General features: G+C 42.3%; 1 protein-coding gene and 1 non-coding gene across 2 annotated transcripts; one reads left to right on the top strand and one right to left on the bottom strand.

Annotated features, from left to right (window-relative positions):
- The first annotated feature begins 5112 nt into the window (after positions 1-5112).
- Positions 5113-15627, top strand: LOC112247230 (transmembrane protease serine 9). Its single transcript, XM_024415942.2, has 10 exons — positions 5113-5250; positions 10548-10568; positions 10701-10863; positions 10982-11250; positions 11348-11493; positions 11744-12383; positions 13048-13213; positions 13372-13628; positions 14150-14247; positions 14588-15627. Exons 1-10 carry the CDS (start codon positions 5193-5195, stop codon positions 14957-14959), a joined length of 2190 nt encoding a protein of 729 aa, XP_024271710.1. The 5' UTR covers positions 5113-5192; the 3' UTR covers positions 14960-15627.
- Positions 15628-17665: 2038 nt separating this feature from the next.
- On the bottom strand, positions 17666-17781 carry LOC112247232. Its single transcript, XR_002953039.1, has one exon. It is a non-coding gene; the product is annotated as a U5 spliceosomal RNA (small nuclear RNA).
- Positions 17782-19476: the final 1695 nt, after the last annotated feature.

The following is a 19476-nucleotide window of genomic DNA, read 5'->3' as shown; positions in this document are numbered from 1 at the left end:
CATGTTTAATTTCCTCTTTAGTGTTCTGGGTTTATTTTAATTTTGTATTTAGTGTTCTGGGGTTTATCGAGGTTGCTTGTAGTGTTAACAGCGCTTACTTATACCCCCGGACATTACTGTTTTCATATACAACAGCCAGGCCCAAGTTCACTACAGCAGGGGGGGCCATACTCTTTGAAATGTTCAAACACATTCCACAGTTAAACGAGGTCACTACACATCAATCATCATGACAGCTTTAAGCTTTAACATAAACAGATGCAATATCTGGTTAAATAAACACTCACTCAAGAGCATGAGAACTGAAGGACAGGATGTACATACAGTGGGGAGAACAAGTATTTGATACACTGCCGATTTCGCAAGTTTTCCTACTTAAAAAGCATGTAGAGGTCTGTAATTTTTATCATAGGTACACTTCAACTGTGAGAGACGGAATCTAATACAAAAATCCAGAAAATCACATTCTATGATTTTTAAGTAATTAATTTGCATTTTATTGCATGACATAAGTATTTGATCACCTACCAACCAGTAAGAATTCCGGCTCTCACAGACCTGTTAGTTGTTCTATAAGAAGCCCTCCTGTTCTCTACTCATTACCTGTATTAACTGCACCTGTTTGAACTCGTTAGCTGTATAAAAGACACCTGTCCACACACTCAATCAAACAGACTCCAACCTCTCCTCAATGGCCAAGACCAGAGAGCTGTAAAAGGACATCAGGGTTAAAATTGTAGATCTGAACAAGGCTGGGATGGGCAACAGGACAATAGGCAAGCAGCTTGGTGAAAAGGCAACAACCGTTGGCGCAATTATTAGAAAATTGAAGAAGTTCAAGATGACGGTCAATCACCCTCGGTCTGGGGCTCCATGCAAGATCTCACCTCGTGGGGCATCAATGATCATGAGGAAGGTGAGGGATCAGCCCAGAACTACACGGCAGGACCTGGTCAATGACCTGAAGAGAGCTGGGACCACAGTCTCAAAGAAAACCATTAGTAACACACTACGCCGTCATGGATTAAAATCCTGCAGCCCACGCAAGGTCCCCCTGCTCAAGCCAGCACATGTCCAGGCCCGTCTAAAGTTTGCCAATGACCATCTGGATTATCCAGAGGAGGAATGGGAGAAGGTCATGTGGTCTGGTCAGGTAAAAATAGAGCTTTTTGGTCAAAACTCCACTCTCCGTGTTTGGAGGAAGAAGGATGAGTACAACCCCAAGAACACCATCCCAACCGTGAAGCATGGAGGTGGAAACATCATTCTTTGGGGATGCAAAGGGGACAGGACGACTGCACCGTATTGAGGGGAGGATGGATGGGGCCATGTATCGCGAGATCTTGGCCAACAACTTCCTTCCCTCAGTAAGAGCATTGAAGATGGGTCGTGGCTGGGTTTTCCAGCATGACAACGACCTTTTCTGATGTATCAAATACTTAGGTCATTCAATAAAATGCAAATTAATTAATTAAAAATCATACAATGTGATTTTCTGGATTTTTGTTTTAGATTCTCCCCACTGTATATGGGCATAAGCACTCACTCATACCGTGAGAATGGAAGGACAGGATGTACATATATGGGCGTAACCACGTGACCCATAAAATAGGTAATAAATCCCTTGTTTGACTGATGCCGTCTACTGTATTCTCTCTGTGGCATTTGATATAAATGTGAGGATGGTTCTTATAGCCCACGAATTTGGACTTGGTTATGCAGATCTAAAGAAAATAAGCAAAATCCTAGTGATTCCTTCCTTGCGTCTCAGCTCATATCAGAGACATGAGAGGAGAATGACAGGTCAATTAAAAGGGAGAGTGGCCCATTATTGCCACTTTTTATTAGACTTGCTGTGTATAAATAATATGTATTTCCTTGCTCCAGCAAATGTATTCAAAGCTAATAAAAAAGAGTGATAGGAAAACATAACTATACAATAAGATTGTCACATAGGCCTACAGTGTCATAGGGCTGTAGCCTAATGTGATTAGTGGGAAATTAGCTTTACGTAAAGTAAATACATGCTGATATGCTAGTATTTTGTCCTGCAGTAATGTCTGTAATGTCGACAGACATAAGTACCTTTCCCCCCACTTTAGTTTCAGAGATGCAGAGAGCTACAGCCAATGGAGAGTACTGCAAAGATAATTAGAAGAGCATACACAGATATAGACCCAGTCATAGCAGAGATGCTGAAGGAGGAGGAGGAAACAGATATAGAACCACACATAGCAGAGATGCTGTAGGTGGATACAGATATAGACCCAGACATAGCAGAGATGCTGTAGGAGGATACAGATATAGAACCAGACATAACAGAGATGCTGAAGGAGGATACAGATATAGACCCAGACATAGCAGAGATGCTGAAAGAGGATGATGATGCAGATATAGACCCAGACATAGCAGAGATGCTGAAGGAAGATGATGATATAGAAATAGAACCAGACATAGCAGAGATGCTGTAGGAGGAGGAGGATACAGATATAGAGCCAAACATAGCAGAGATGCTAAAGGAGGATACAGATAGAGAGCCAGACATAACAGAGATGCTGAGAGGATGAGGATACAGATATAGACCCAGACATAGCAGAGATGCTGAAAGAGGATGAGGATACAGATATAGAACCAGACATAGCAGAGATGCTGAAGGAGGATACATAGAACCAGACATAGCAGAGATGCTGAAAGAGGATGAGGATACAGATATAGAACCAGACATAGCAGAGATGCTGAAGGAGGATACAGATATAGAACCAGACATAGCAGAGATGCTGAAGGAGGATACAGATATCGAACCAGACATAGCAGAGATGCTGAGAGGATGAGGATACAGATATAGACCCAGACATAGCAGAGATGCTGAAAGAGGATGAGGATACAGATATAGAACCAGACATAGCAGAGATGCTGAAGGAGGATACAGATATAGAACCAGACATAGCAGAGATGCTGAAGGAGGATACAGATATCGAACCAGACATAGCAGAGATGCTGAAGGAGGATACAGATAGAGAGCCAGACATAACAGAGATGCTGAGAGGATGAGGATACAGATATAGACCCAGACATAGCAGAGATGCTGAAAGAGGATGAGGATACAGATATAGAACCAGACATAGCAGAGATGCTGAAGGAGGATACAGATATAGAACCAGACATAGCAGAGATGCTGAAGGAGGATACAGATATCGAACCAGACATAGCAGAGATGCTGTAGGAGGATACAGATATAGATCCAGACATAGCAGAGATGCTGTAGGAGGATACAGATATAGATCCAGACATAGCAGAGATGCTGTAGGAGGATACAGATATAGATCCAGACATAGCAGAGATGCTGTAGGAGGATACAGATATAGACCCAGACATAGCAGAGATGCTGAAGGAGGATGAGGATGTCATCATAGACATTAATGTATCCTTCGATGGCACAAGAGAGGATTCACTCCAGCTACGGGATAGGTTTGTGCATTGGTGCTGGTACCAGCTACCCATAGAAAAAGGTCAAAATCCACCCTGTCACCAGAACCTTGGAGGCCGTTCATTTTTTTTAATAGAGGTTGCACAGAAAATGGTATCTGTACATTTGAGGATGTCAAATGTTAACGTTGTGAAAAGAATGTATCACGGAGGAACCCAGAATGCAAATGAATGTCTGAACTATGTAATATGCGTCATACATAGTGAATAGTGTTTTTTAAATAATTCCATGAAATGACAATATTTAGATAAACTGATCTGTAAAAGTCTGACCATGGAGTCTCATCACAATAAAACAAAAAACAAAAACATTCTTCCTTGAAGCAATGTGTTGAAAAACAGATTCTCGTCATATGCAAATTATCACACATTTAAGAATGGTTTGCCTCATTTGCATATTTTAATTGTAAAATAATTTAAACTTGTAATACAATAATATCTTGTATTTATGTATACTTTCAACTGGTAAAGTTTCAGTCAGATGACAGTAAGGGGAAAAAAAATCCCTATTAGCCTGTGACGCCTGGAATGAGGATACAGAGATTTATTTATTTAGAACAGCCACACCTTTTTCTTCAAAACAACCCAGGATGAAGAGAGATCACAATATCATATTAACTTCGTGAAAAAATACCCCTCAATAAAACCGTGCTTACGGACTGCCATTCCACACCCTGTTGTGTTTGGGTTTTTGATAAGTGGTATGCTTAGGACAACCCAACTATGACATCACCCAATTGAAGTTGACATTTAAAACGGTTAACCCATAATAGTCTAAGCCCTGTGCGTGTTCCTTTTCACAGAGGGGTCATATTAGTGTGTCACCCAAACTGTTTAGAGGCTACAGACAGAAGTTGGCAAATCGTCTGTACCGACTTCAGACTAGTCCCAAGATGCTTGTTGGGGGTCACAGAGCAAACCGTTCCGACGCTACAGGCGATTTTGTGAGAAGACCAATTTTTAGGATATCTCATGGTCTGACAACCACCTCTCTAGCTCTGTCACCTTCCACAGCAGATGAGGAAAGTGAGGCATCGGCGGACTGAGACTCATCCAATACAAACATCCAGATCTGTCTAGTTTAAACTAACAGGTGTTTATTAGATTATCATGGAGGCCCAGACGTCGACTTTAGGGGGTTCTAAGGGAAGGGTTAGGATTAGGGTTTTAGTGTAGGTTCTTGTCTTGTCAATGCTCCTAGACATGGAAAACTCACAGTAAGTATTTGGTGTGTTGATTTGAGTCTCATGATGATAAAGAATTCCAGACACAGGAACTCGTTCTCTCCTTCACAATTTCATGCACTGCTTTGTTGTCGGGCAATGAACGATAGCACTGTTAACATCTACACATAACATTTATGAGATAAAGTTGTAAAATTACAACTAAATTAAAGTCTGGAAAAATTACAACTAAATCACAGAAGTAAAATTATTCTAAGTTGTCAATGGTGTGATAAAAATATTGCCAACATAATAACTCTATAATGGAAACCAAAGAGCTAGGATTAGATTACAGCATTAGTTATGCATGCTTAGAAGGAAGTGAACAGTGGGGGATTTGTTTTAAGAAAAGGTATGTAAGAGACGTATCACGTGTGTATCTAGCAGGTAATGTGGTGTGTGGAAGGGAGGAGCTGAGAAAAGACAACAGAAGAGAGGGATGCTTAGGAAGGAAGATTGACTCCAGGGTACCAACAAGAAAGCATGGCCTTCCTCAGGACTCTTTGTGTGGTGACCATAATGGTGACATTCCTGTCAAACGGTAAGTAAATACAATTCTCAATGTATCTTTCTCCTACAGCGTTCTTCATTTCTACTCACCTGGTTTAAAGAAGTTCGCCACTAAGTGTATTTCAACTTGTATATAAAGACATTTGGACTGAATGAATTAACTGAACTCAAATCGATTTAAAATTGCAATATGTCACTTTTTGGGCGACCCCGAACAAATTCACATAGAAATCTGAGTTACATATATCTCATTCTCTTTGAAAGTAAGTCTAAGAAGCATTTTTGAGTCTTTTACTTTCGGGTTTATACACCAACATCAAACCGCTGAAAATATTATAGTTTGGGTTATGGAAAAGCTATTCACAGCAGTTTAGATGGTACAATGATTCTCTACACATTGTCTGCTTGTTTTGTCAAATAAACTGAAATAAGGTGAACTACAAGAATTTTTGCAACCAGGAAATGTTGGAGCGATTTCTGAGAAATGTAAGTTACTGGGTAGGAAGATATGTTTCCGTTGTCCTGTAAGTAGTTGGTGACGGGAAAGCATACCTAGCAGGCTCAACTTTCAAGTTCTTCAAGTTAATTAGCCTCGTGTGCACGTGGACAGGTATGTGTTTTCAAAAGTATAGAGTGAAGCAGAAATACTAATTGTTGACATTGAGATAAGAAGAAAGGTAACAAGTCCCACATCTAGATTCTAGTTTACAGGTAGGCCTATGCGTTTTCAAAAGTGTTGAGTAAATTGGAGCCGAGGAGGTCTTAGTCAAGCAATTCAACATCTAGCTAAGATGTTTGGTGCAGTATTTCTCAAGTGGAAAAATGTGCATGAAAACTAGTCATTTATCATTAAATGACAGCAAACACTTCCCACTGGGCAAAAACTGGTTGAATCAACATTGTTTTCATGTCATTTCAACTCAAACTGTCAAAGTGATGTTGATCAATGTAAAAAAAAGTAAGCAACATTAATAAGGGAATTTCATATTTTTTTTTCACCCAACTTCGAACCTTAATCCAATGACATGGTGACGTTTTTGTTGATTTCACGTTGTATTCACGTTAGTTGATAATTCAACCAAAGTAAATCCAAACTAGACATTGATCTGACATCTGTGCCCAGTGGGTTCAGGTTTCCACTCCTACTAGGAGGAGTACGTTTTACCAGTCACCGACAAAAGAGCGTAGACTTCAACTACCGAACTTCGACTTGCCTCAATCATTTTTTGGTGTGCACGATCAGCCGAAAAAAGACTGCCAAAGACCAAAACAAAAACGTCATAATATATGCGCAAACTGTTTTGGCTGGGAAGCATACGGTAAGCAAACCTCTATGGGATTGGTCGCCCCACGGGGACGGTTGAGCTAATGTGCACTAATGTGATTAGCATGACGTTGTAAGTAACAAGAACATTTCCCAGGACATAGACATATCTGATATGGGAAGAAAACTTACATTCTTGTTAATCTAACTGCACTGTCCAATTTACAGTAGCTATTACAGTGAAAGAATACCATGCTATTGCTTTGAGGAGAGTGCACAGTTATGTACTTGAAAATGTATCATTAAACTAATTAGGCACATTTGGGCAGACTTGATACAACATTTTGAACAGGAATACAATGGTTCATTGGATCAGTCTAAAACGTTGCACATACACTGCTGCCATCTAGTAGCCAAAATCGAAATTGAGCCTAAACTGCAATAATACATTGTGGCCTTTCTCTTGCATTTCAAAGATGCATGTTTTTTACTTTGTATTATCTTTTACCAGATGTATTGTGTTATATTATCCTAGATTCATTTCACATTTCCACAAACTTCAAAGTGTTTCCTTTCAATTGGTACCAAGAATATGCACATCCTTGCTTCAAATCAAAGTTTATTTGTCACATGTGCCGAATACAACAGGTTGAGTACAAAATGAAATGCATACTTACAAGTCCTGACCAACAGTGTAATTTTTAAGTTTAAAAAAATGGTATTTGATAAACGATAGATAAGTAAAGAAATAAATTGACAGTGAAAATAACAGTAGCGAGGACATATACAGGGGGTACAGCTACAGAGTCAATGTGCGGGGCACCGGTTAGTCTGGCTAATTGAGGTAATATGTATATGTAGGCATAGTTAAAGTGACTATGCGTAGATAATAAACAGAGAGTAGCAGCAGCGTAAAAGAGGGGTTGGCGGGTGGGGCTGGCAGGACACAATGCAAATAGTTTGGGTTGCCAATGTGCGGCGGCACCGGTTAGTTAGGCTATGACAGGGGTTTTGGCCTTGTCGGGTGTCTGAAGTACATACTGTGTGTCCTAGTTGTTGAAGAAAAAGCTCTTTGTCTAATCCGAGGTGAGTGATCACTGTCCTGATATCCAGAAGCTCTTTGTCTAATCCGAGGTGAGTGATCGTTGTCCTGATATCCAGAAGCTCTTTGTCTAATCTGAGGTGAGTGATCACTGTCCTGATATCCAGAGGCTCTTTGTCTAATCCGAGGTGAGTGATCACTGTCCTGATATCCAGAAGCTCTTTGTCTAATCCGAGGTGAGTGATCGCTGTCCTGATATCCAGAAGCTCTTTGTCTAATCCGAGGTGAGTGATCGCTGTCCTGATATCCAGAAGCTCTTTGTCTAATCCGTGGTGAGCGATCACTGTCCTGATATCCAGAAGCTCTTTGTCTAATCCGAGGTGAGTGATCACTGTCCTGATATCCAGAGGCTCTTTGTCGAGGTGAGTGATCATCCTGATATCCAGAAGCTCTTTGAGGTGAGTGATCGCTGTCCTGATATCCAGAAGCTCTTTGTGAGTGATCACTGTCCTGATATCCAGAAGCTCTTTGTCTAATCCGAGGTGAGTGATCACTGTCCTGATATCCAGAAGCTCTTTGTCTAATCCGAGGTGAGTGATCGCTGTCCTGATATCCAGAAGCTCTTTGTCTAATCCGAGGTGAGTGATCGCTGTCCTGATATCCAGAAGCTCTTTGTCTAATCCGTGGTGAGCGATCACTGTCCTGATATCCAGAAGCTCTTTTCTGCCGTAAGATACGGTGGCAGAAACATTAAGATCACAATAAATTACAAATAACGTGATAAAAACACATAATGGCACAATTGGTTTGTCGCCTGTAAAACGGCTGCCATTTCTCCCGCCGCCATCTTCCGGTCCTGAGCTACAGGCAGTCAGATTTGGGTATGTCATTTTATGGTCCTGAGCTACAGGCAGTCAGATTTGGGTATGTCATTTTATGGTTCTGAGCTACAGGCAGTCAGATTTGGGTATGTCATTTTATGGTCCTGAGCTACAGGCAGTCAGATTTGGGTATGTCATTTTAGGTCCTGAGCTACAGGCAGTTAGATTTGGGTATGTCATTTTAGGTCCTGAGCTTCAGGCAGTCAGATTTGGGTATGTCATTTTATGGTCCTGAGCTACAGGCAGTCAGATTTGGGTATGTCATTTTAGGTCCTGAGCTACAGGCAGTCAGATTTGGGTATGTCATTTTAGGTCCTGAGCTACAGGCAGTTAGATTTGGGTATGTCATTTTATGGTCCTGAGCTACAGGCAGTTAGATTTGGGTATGAGGTCCTGAGCTTGGGTAGTCAGATTTGCTACAGGCAGTCAGATTTGGGTATGTCATTTATGTCATTTTATGGTCCTGAGCTACAGGCAGTTAGATTTGGGTATGTCATTTTCAGGTCCTGAGCTACAGGCAGTCAGATTTGGGTATGTCATTTCAGGTCCTGAGCTACAGGCAGTTAGATTTGGGTATGTCATTTTAGGTCCTGAGCTACAGGCAGTTAGATTTGGGTATGTCATTTTATGGTCCTGAGCTACAGGCAGTTAGATTTGGGTATGTCATTTTAGGTCCTGAGCTACAGGCAGTCAGATTTGGGTATGTCATTTCAGGTCCTGAGCTACAGGCAGTTAGATTTGGGTATGTCATTTTAGGTCCTGAGCTACAGGCAGTTAGATTTGGGTATGTCATTTTATGGTCCTGAGCTACAGGCAGTTAGATTTGGGTATGTCATTTTAGGTCCTGAGCTACAGGCAGTCAGATTTGGGTATGTCATTTTATGGTTCTGAGCTACAGGCAGTCAGATTTGGGTATGTCATTTTATGGTCCTGAGCTACAGGCAGTCAGATTTGGGTATGTCATTTTAGGTCCTGAGCTACAGGCAGTCAGATTTGGGTATGTCATTTTAGGTCCTGAGCTACAGGCAGTCAGATTTGGGTATGTCATTTTAGGTCCTGAGCTACAGGCAGTCAGATTTGGGTATGTAATTTTATGGTCCTGAGCTACAGGCAGTCAGATTTGGGTACGTCATTTTAGGTCCTGAGCTACAGGCAGTCAGATTTGGGTATGTCATTTTATGGTTCTGAGCTACAGGCAGTCAGATTTGGGTATGTCATTTTATGGTCCTGAGCTACAGGCAGTCAGATTTGGGTATGTCATTTTATGGTCCTGAGCTACAAGCAGTCAGAATTGGGTATGTCATTTTATGGTCCTGAGCTACAGGCAGTCAGATTTCGGTATGTCATTTTATGGTCCTGAGCTACAGGCAGTCAGATTTCGGTATGTCATTTTAGGCAACAACAAAAAGGGTACAATTCTTAAGAGGTTTAACAATCAGTGTGTTATAACAATTGGTACTTATGCTGATGTCAGTCGGTATGTTCACTCTGATCAGTATGGGACAGTATGTACACTCTGATCAGTATGGGACAGTATGTACACTCTGATCAGTATGGGACAGTATGTACTCTGATCAGTATGGGACAGTATGTTCACTCTGATCAGTATGGGACAGTATGTACACTCTGATCAGTATGGGACAGTATGTACACTCTGATCAGTATGGGACAGTATGTACTCTGATCAGTATGGGACAGTATGTACACTCTGATCAGTATGGGACAGTATGTACACTCTGATCAGTATGGGACAGTATGTACTCTGATCAGTATGGGACAGTATGTTCACTCTGATCAGTATGGGACAGTATGTACACTCTGATCAGTATGGGACAGTATGTACACTCTTAGAAAACAATTGTTCCAAAAGGGTTCTTTGGCTGTTCCCATGGCAGACCCTTTGAAGAACCCTTTTAGGTTCCAGAGAGAACCCTCTTGGGTACCATATAGAACTGTCTGTGGAAAGGGTTCTATCTGGAATCCAAAAGGGTTCTTCAAAGAGTTCTGGTGTGGGGACAGGCTAAGAAATCCGTTTAGGTTCTAGATAGAACCAAGTGTACCCAGTGAAAATGCCAGGGTTTGGATACAGAGAGTAAGGGAAGGATTAAGGGATTTCTTTTTCTTTCTGTCTTGTATTTCAGGCTCTCATTCACAGCTGAGTGGTAAGTCCTTTTCACCACTTACAGATATTCTCTAAATCTTAAGATTTAAACCTTTTATAATGCACTGTCACACCAATGTGACCTCTTCGACACAAACTTTCCAAATAACCCATCATTCTCTATCGCTGTTAGTGTGCGGAACTCCTCCTCTTAACACTAGGATCGTGGGGGGTCAGGATGCTCCTGCAGGGAGTTGGCCATGGCAGGCCAGTCTTCACAGTTCAGGCAGCCATTTTTGTGGGGGATCCCTCATCAACAAAGAGTGGGTGCTGACTGCTGCTCACTGCTTTTCCAGGTGAGGATTTGTAGGATTGTAGGACACATTTAACCCTAACGTCAAACCTAATCGAGACTAAACTGTTCCACTCTTTAAAAAACAATACTGTTATCTTTTTATATATTCATTCTCTCAGTTTCAGCACTTCAAATTTGTTGGTCTACCTGGGTCGTCTGAGCCAGCAGGGCTCCAAACCCAACGAGGTGACACGGACAGTCACTCAGATCATCCTCCACCCCAACTACACCAGCAGTACCAGTGACAACGACATGTGTCTGCTGAAGCTCTCCTCCGCTGTGACTTTTACAAACTTCATTCGGCCAGTCTGCCTAGCTGCACCAGGCAGCTCCTTCCATGCTGGGGCTACTAGCTGGGTCACCGGCTGGGGCAGCATCAGCAGTGGAGGTGAGTGTTGTAGCTTGCTTTAAGTACTGCTGATGATGGATCAGAATTCTGATAGGTATTATGTATGTTGAGGAATACCTGTTTTGTCGCTCCTCAGTGTCCCTGCCCTCACCACAGACCCTACAGGAGGTGGATGTGCCAGTAGTGGGGAACAGGCAGTGTAACTGTAACTATGGAATTGGTTCCATCACCGACAACATGATCTGTGCTGGTCTATCAGCAGGAGGAAAGGATTCCTGTCAGGTAAAATCTCTTGGTTATCTTCTTTGTTTATTACAATGTGGGCTAATGACACATTTGTAATCTGTGTCTGATTTCTCAGACCCAGATTATACCTAGCCTGGTCCTAAATTGAAAAGCACTTTAAATAGAGATTATCCATTAAAAGTGCTTTTTAGTCCAAAACTTTTTTGAAATTGGTGACTGAAAAACTGACCCATTATGTTTCATAAGAAAATCTAATCTCAGTGTCTGTAAATCTGTCGATGGATAGGGGGACTCGGGAGGTCCAATGGTGAGCAAACAGGGTATTCGCTGGATCCAGTCTGGGGTTGTGAGTTTCGGCAACGGGTGTGCCCAGGCAAATTTCCCAGGGGTGTACGCAAGAGTGTCTCAGTACCAGACCTGGATCAACACCCAGATCACAAGTGACCAGCCAGGATACGTCACCTTCTCCTCCAGTGGGACTGATTCTGACCTCAGTGTCTCCTGTAATGGTCTCCCAGCCCCAGCCACCACCACAACTGCCCCTACGATCACCACTACCACCACAACTGCCCCTACGACCACAACTTCAACCAAAACTACCCTTGCAACCACAACTGCCCCTACGACCACCGCTACCACCACAACTGCCCCTACGACCACAACTTCAACCAAAACTACCCTTGCAACCACAGCTGCCCCTACAACCACTACCACCAAAGCTGCCCCTGGGGCCACAACTACAACCAATTCTACCCTTGTGACCAAAGCTGCCTCTACGACCACCACAACTGCTACATCCATTACCACCACAGTTTCCCCTACCACCACAACTATGACCTCAACTGCCCATACGACCACCACTAGCACCATAACCACAACTACCCCTAAAACCACCGCTACAATTGCCCCTAAAACCACTCCTGAACGTAAGTGGATTTACTTCCCTCTGTGAAAATTGCTGCCTTCTCCTGGAGCCACACCCATCTGTTACTCCTGTTGTAGCTTTAGCCCCACCCATCTGTTACTCCTGTTGTAGCTTTAGCCACACCCATCTGTTACTCCTGTTGTAGCTTTAGCCCCACCCATCTGTTACTCCTGTTGTAGCTTTAGCCACACCCATCTGTTACTCCTGTTGTAGCTTTAGCCCCACCCATCTGTTACTCCTGTTGTAGCTTTAGCCACACCCATCTGTTACTCCTGTTGTAGCTTTAGCCAATGTATCTATTACTCATGTTGTAGCTTTAGCCAAGGTATCTGTTACTCCTGTTGTAGCTTTAGCCAAGGTATCTGTTACTCCTGTTGTAGCTTTAGCCAACGTATCTGTTACTCCTGTTGTAGCTTTAGCCAACGTATCTGTTACTCCTGTTGTAGCTTTAGCCAACGTATCTGTTACTCCTGTTGTAGCTTTAGCCAACGTATCTGTTACTCCTGTTGTAGCTTTAGCCAACGTATCTGTAAATCTCCATTTGACCACATCCAAACTTTAGTGTTTATCCCTCTCTTTCAATCTACACTATCTCTCTCTTTCAATCTACACTCAGCCAAAAGTCAGCCCTGACTTCTGTAGTGCTTCTCTCCCTGTTTCTGCAGCCGTGGTGTGTGGCAGTGCCTCTTTGAACTCCCTTACTGGTGGGGGCTTGGCCTCGGGGGGATCCTGGCCCTGGATAGCCAGTCTACAGACAAACGGAACACACGTCTGCGGGGGAACAATGGTGGCAGAGGACTATGTCATGAGCGATGCTGGGTGCTTCTCCAGGTAACACACTCCACTTGTATATAAACGGGTGAGTTGGTCAGATGCATATGGTCAGATATCCATCCCTTGGTGCTCAAGTTGAACCAAGGACCTATTACATAGAAGGTATTTGTAATGCCAAGCTAAAGTTCCCCAACTTCACTATTCCCACGTCCCAGTCAGTCCGACGCCTCTCAGTGGACCGTGATCATGGGTCGTCTGAAGCAGAACGGCTCCAACCCCAACGAGATAACCCTTAAAGTAATCAACATCACCATGAGCAACTTGACGGCGAACAACGTGGCAATCCTCAGACTGGCCAGCCAACCCACGTTGTCTGACTACATCCAGCCTATCTGTGTGGACCAGGGAAGCAGCACCTTCAGCATAGGGACTCAGTGCTGGGTGGCTGGCTGGGGCAAGGACCAGGGTGGAGGTGAGTCAGTGTGTAATACTGGAACAGACTAACACTGCCTCCTAAACTAAGCAGGGTTGGTCCTGGTTGGTCCCTGGATGGGAGACCAGATGCTGCTGGAAGTGGTGTTGGAGGGCCAGTAGGAGGCACTCTTTCCTCTGGTCAAAAAAAAGAATATCCCAATGCCCCAGGGCAGTGATTGGGGACATTGCCCTGTGTAGAGTGCTGTCTCTTGGATGGGACGTTAAACAAGTGTCCTGACTCTCTGTAGTCATTAAAGATCCAATGGCACTTATCGTAAGAGTAGGGGTGTTAACCCTGGTGTCCTGACTAAGTTCCCAATCTGACCATCATGGCCACCTAATCATCCCCAACTTCCAATTGGCTCATTCATCCCCTCTCCCCTGTAACTATTCCCCAGGGCATTGCTGTAGATGAGAATGTGTTTTCAGTCAACTTACCTGATAAAATAAATGTGTTCTTTCTGTTTGGTCAACTTGTGATTTTCGTCCTCTATTTCTCAATTCTGTCTCGTTCCTCAGCCGAACAGAACTTGCAGCAGTCCCAGACCACTGTGGTGGATTGTGAGAGCTCTGGCTCCTCTGATAACATCTGCACTGCTGCCTTGGACCTTCGACAGGTACCGATTGGTCCGACAAAAAAAGCAAACGCACAATAATGGGTTTCAAATGTCGACTCAGAAGTGTCAATTGGTGTACAGCAAGGATGGTTGCATTATGTCTGTTTAGTTATTGAGGATAGCTCTGCAACTGTTGGGATGTGATCTATTTGACTTTGGCATCTCCAGAATTGGCGTCAGCAGAGCCTGTCTGATGGTAGGACATTTAAATCCACCTAGTGAGGACAGTCATAATGATCTTCCAGTTAAGTAGCTTGGTTGGCAACCAGTCTGGCTGTCTGCCTGACATGACAATGCTGACGTCTCGCCCCTGTGTGTTCGTTCTTCTCTCTCCCCACAGGGTGAAGGAGGTGGTCCTCTGATGTGTAAGCAGGGTGATGCATGGCACCAAGCTGCTGTGTTGACTCTCGACAGCAGCAACAAGACCAGCTCCAGCAAAACACGATGGAGCCGGAGTCCTCGCTCCTCCAGCATCCAGGTCTTCACCAAAACCGCTCGCTTCCAGAGCTTCCTTCAGACCACTGTGGGCCCCCTCCCTTTACCTGTCACAGCCAGAACCCCGGTCAATGACACCAACACTGCCAACAGCACAACTGTCAGCGCAACTTCCGCTGTCGTTACTCCTGCCAGTGGGGCAACTCTGGCCCACTCATCCCTGGTCCTACTCTTCTTCTCTCTCCTCTCTCTCCTACTGTCTCTCGGTCAAGCCTGATGACGCTGGGGAGTCACCTTTATGTAAACTTCTGGCAATAGGGTCTAAATGTGCTCTGTTTGAAGTATGTACCCTTGCACTTAATATATTGCTGCTCTAGAATATTTTGGTGAGTTTAATCTTGGTTGACCCAGAACTAAAATCTTGCATAATTTGGTCAGCTGTGTGATTTAGTTCTGGGTCAATGTGTTTCAAATTGAGAGTTTGGGTCTGCGAAGTCTCCACCCTTTTGCAAAAGGAAACTCTCAGCCAAAGCACTGACATTTAAGCACCGCCTTCGTCCAATCCCGACACGTCCAAATTATCAGTGAGAAAAAGCTAAACATTGTAGCTACTGCTGCTCGTTATCCTATGCATCCCATTCCGTCTCAACAGATGATTTGGTTTATGTTCAGGACTTGTCCACAAACAATGCCTGCTAACGCTGTCAGCAACAGTCTACTAAAAACAGAAGGTTTATCTCATCTAATTGTTTATTCATTCTGACTGGATTGAAATATGAAACTGCCATTGTAATCAGTTTGAGCTCACAAGTTTTCTCTCTTTGTAGTCTATAATCAAATCTATGCAGGTCAGTATTTCATGTTATGAGACAGATCAGGAAATGATTTATTTAAATGTAATGACTTGATCTACTGTTGCATCTGGAAATTAAAATGATGAATGAATTGTCTAGTTCATTTTTTTCTTCTTCCAATAAACAGCAGAATTTATATAGACTAGACACCACACAACGTTTGTGTAAATGTTGTAGTCTGGCCAAACGCTTGTGTAAAATGTGTTTTATATCAGTTGTACAACCTGAGTGATTACTATAGGTAATAGATTATATTCAACTTGAAAATGTCATCTTTAATTCCATACTTCGAGTTACATTACAGTATATCCTTTATATAAACAAAAATCCTGAATCATTTTAACAATTGAAGTGAAAAATCTGTCTCGGTCATATCCTTTATCTGTCTCGGTAATGTCCTTTATCTGTCTCGGTAATGTCCTTTATCTGTCTCGGTAATGTCCTTTATCTGTCTCGGTAATGTCCTTTATCTGTCTCGGTAATGTCCTTTATCTGTCTCGGTAATGTCCTTTATCTGTCTCGGTAATGTCCTTTATCTGTCTCGGTAATGTCCTTTATCTGTCCTTTATCTCGGTAATGTCCTTTGACAGCGGTCTCTCTAATGTCCTTTGATAGCTGTCTCGGTAATGTCCTTTATCTGTCTCGGTAATGTCCTTTATCTGTCTCGGTAATGTCCTTTATCTGTCTCGGTAATGTCCTTTATCTGTCTCGGTAATGTCCTTTATCTGTCTCGGTAATGTCCTTTATCTGTCTCGGTAATGTCCTTTATCTGTCTCGGTAATGTCCTTTGACAGCGGTCTCTCTAATGTCCTTTGATAGCTGTCTCGGTAATGTCCTTTATCTGTCTCGGTAATGTCCTTTATCTGTCTCGGTAATGTCCTTTATCTGTCTCGGTAATGTCCTTTATCTGTCTCACGTGTGGTCCTTTATCTGTCTCGGTAATGTCCTTTATCTGTCTCGGTAATGTCCTTTATCTGTCTCGGTAATGTCCTTTATCTGTCTCACGTGTGGTCCTTTATCTGTCTCGGTAATGTCCTTTATCTGTCTCGGTAATGTCCTTTATCTGTCTCGGTAATGTCCTTTGACAGCTGTCTCAGTAATGTCCTTTATCTGTCTCAGTAATGTCCTTTGATATCTGTCTCGGTAATGTCCTTTGATATCTGTCTCGGTAATGTCCTTTGATGAGCTCCAGCCTGTGTCGGATCCATGGTCGTCCCAGTCAAAGGAAGAGAAGTCTCCACACTGTAGGAGCTAACTGTGGGAAATGTCCACGTCTTCCAACACACACACACACACACACACACACACACACACACAAAGAGAAACACACAGGACACAAATAAGAAAGACAGACACACAATATATGATAAAAGCGTGCAGGCACACACACACACACACACACAACCTTTGACTCACATGTTCAGTGTTGCAGCCTAATTGCTTTGATCCTATTGCTCTGAAAGTGATCAACTAAAACAAAAAAAACGATGTACTTCTATCGATTTCAAAATGTATATAATTATTCTACCACTATTAGTCAGTATCATCTTCTAATATACAGATGTAAGTCCCTTTCTTTCCAATATATTTATCCCTCTCATTGATTATTTAAGCATTAAGGCATGAGAACCTGTGGATTACTGTGTGACAACTCGATTTCGCCTTGGGCCTAAGAACAGCCTTTAGTCGGGAGTTATCACACGATAATCCCCGGATTTGAGGGCATTATTGCTTTAAAAAGAGGTTGGCAACATACAGTGAGCTCCAACAGTATTGGAACAGTGACAAATATTTAGTTTTGGCTCTGTACTCCAGCACTTTGGATTCAAAATTATGTAAAGTACAGACTGTCAGCTTTAATTTAAGAGTATTTTCAGAGCTTTTTGTACATAGTTGTGTTACAGTAACTGAAAAAGTTTGGGAACCAGTGGCCCCACACCTACCACACATTTTCAAAACAAATTGTATTTCGATGCCCACTGCTTTCAACTGAAAGTAACCCCTTTCGACTATTTTTCTCCCAACATATAAATACTGGAAATGTCTACATACACACTTAATGGATGGGACACCCGATGTCACGCAATCCTCTACCATGTCAATTTGATTTTTTTTATACAAGTGTAGGAAGCCCAGCCGTGAAGCCGGGCATCAAAAAATTAGTTGATACTCATAATGTTCCTCTCCACGGAAATCTTTAGTAAAAGGCGAAAGATTTATGCGATCTGAAGAGAAACCAGAGTGTACTACCGATCGAACGAAACCATTCCGACCGACTTCTCGGTCTTACTATTCACAGTCGTGGTTCAATTGAAAACAAAGCAAAGCTATATACTGCGGATATATCACACTCATACCTTACACTTCACCACTGCAAATAAATAATGAAGTTTGACAAGTGTCAATACTTTGTAACTTCATGAATTCTTCACAGAAACGAAATGCACGCTGGGCATTATAGAAATCACTTCCTGGTTTGAGCCATTAATTCGTAAAAAGTATTTCATCTGCAACGCCAGTGGAATTTCAGCAACTAAGAAGAGCAATGTAACTTAACAGTTTAGCCACCATCAAAAGTCTATCATCAAAATTGGAAAAGATGTTACATTTATTTATATTTGCCGACGGGACTAAATACAAGGCTTCTACGTGGAGCATGCGCCGTAGAGACCAGCAAGCAATTTCTTCACAAACCAGGCGAGAAGCAAGGAGCAGGGGTGGCAAAAATGATATTCAAATCGGTATTTAATCGCTGGACTTTACACAATTGTATGTAACCACTGTCTGCAACAATGTATCAACCTAGAAGTCTACAAGTAACTCCACGTTTTGGTGTAAAATATTCTAGCAACATGTCTTTTAACATTTGTTTGACTTTTGGATTGCTCTGCTACTGGTGATCGGTGGCGATTTTAGCATGTAAATCTTAGTTGGGCAAAAATAACCCTTTTTTATAGATACAAAGCCAATACACACCATTTTATTAGGACTGTGGGGTCGAAAAAGGAAGGGAAAATACAAATCACGAGGAATCCACTTTTATTGACAATATACCGACGCACGGACAGCGCATTGACCAAACAAAACAACAATCCAACATCAACTGAAATTATACGGGTCTATTACTGAACTTTTTGTTGAAAAAAAAAATGGAATTTGGAAGAGTGTCACTGGCAAACATGGTTACAGACCCAACAACATTATATAGTATCTCTTCCTCGTGGAGAAAAGCACATGATATGATTATAATTCACAAAGTAAGCAATATAACAATTGAGATGTACAAACTATGGCACAAGGGAACGATGAGTGGAAGAGAGTGATGCCGTCATTTTGATAAAGACATGAGTTAGTAGTCGATATAACTATTTGTTCAGCACTTTTGAAATGTACAGCGACAGAATTCAGAACATGGACTGTTTTTACAGGATAGGATAAATAACTGGGGCATATAAGCAGACAATGAAAGATCTTACAATATTTGTTGAGGACATCTCTCTAAAACAGGCGGTAAAAAAGTTCAGCATTTCTCAACTGGCGGACGCTGGGTGACCAATCACTTTGACATATGAACCTCCGCTATCATAGCTGGTTGTATTGACTTCAATACACGGAATGGCATCAATGAAGCCTATGGATTGATTAGAATATAACTTTATTGTTCCAAGGATGCAAGTGGTATATACATGTAGTTATTACCAAGCATGAGATCCCCACATTGTAGCCTGTATATTGAATATATTCACTGATCATGTACTCTACCTTGGCAAATAAAGGTGGGGTTCAGGTATGAATGTCTGTGAGACATAATTTTTCAGTCATATCCAATACCAGGAGTGTCAAACTCCAGTCTTAGAATGATGCTGTGTCTGCATGTATGTATTACAATTATACACTTCAACAGTGTTTACCAATCCTGGTACTAGGACATCAATGGTTA

The sequence above is a fragment of the Oncorhynchus tshawytscha genome, linkage group LG25, assembly GCF_018296145.1.
Source record: "Oncorhynchus tshawytscha isolate Ot180627B linkage group LG25, Otsh_v2.0, whole genome shotgun sequence".
Taxonomy (NCBI): Eukaryota; Metazoa; Chordata; class Actinopteri; order Salmoniformes; family Salmonidae; genus Oncorhynchus; species Oncorhynchus tshawytscha.
This window is presented reverse-complemented; position numbering and strand designations above follow the sequence as displayed.

What these genes read in the sequence shown, in the direction of transcription:
- LOC112247230 (XM_024415942.2), top strand. Translation starts at nt 5,193, where the DNA reads ATGGCCTTCCTCAGGACTCTTTGTGTGGTGACCATAATGGTGACATTC. An exon ending in GAGGAAAGGATTCCTGTCAG is followed by an intron (nt 11,494 to 11,743) that starts GTAAAATCTCTT and finishes GTCGATGGATAG; the next exon opens with GGGGACTCGGGAGGTCCAAT. An exon ending in GGGCAAGGACCAGGGTGGAG is followed by an intron (nt 13,629 to 14,149) that starts GTGAGTCAGTGT and finishes CTCGTTCCTCAG; the next exon opens with CCGAACAGAACTTGCAGCAG.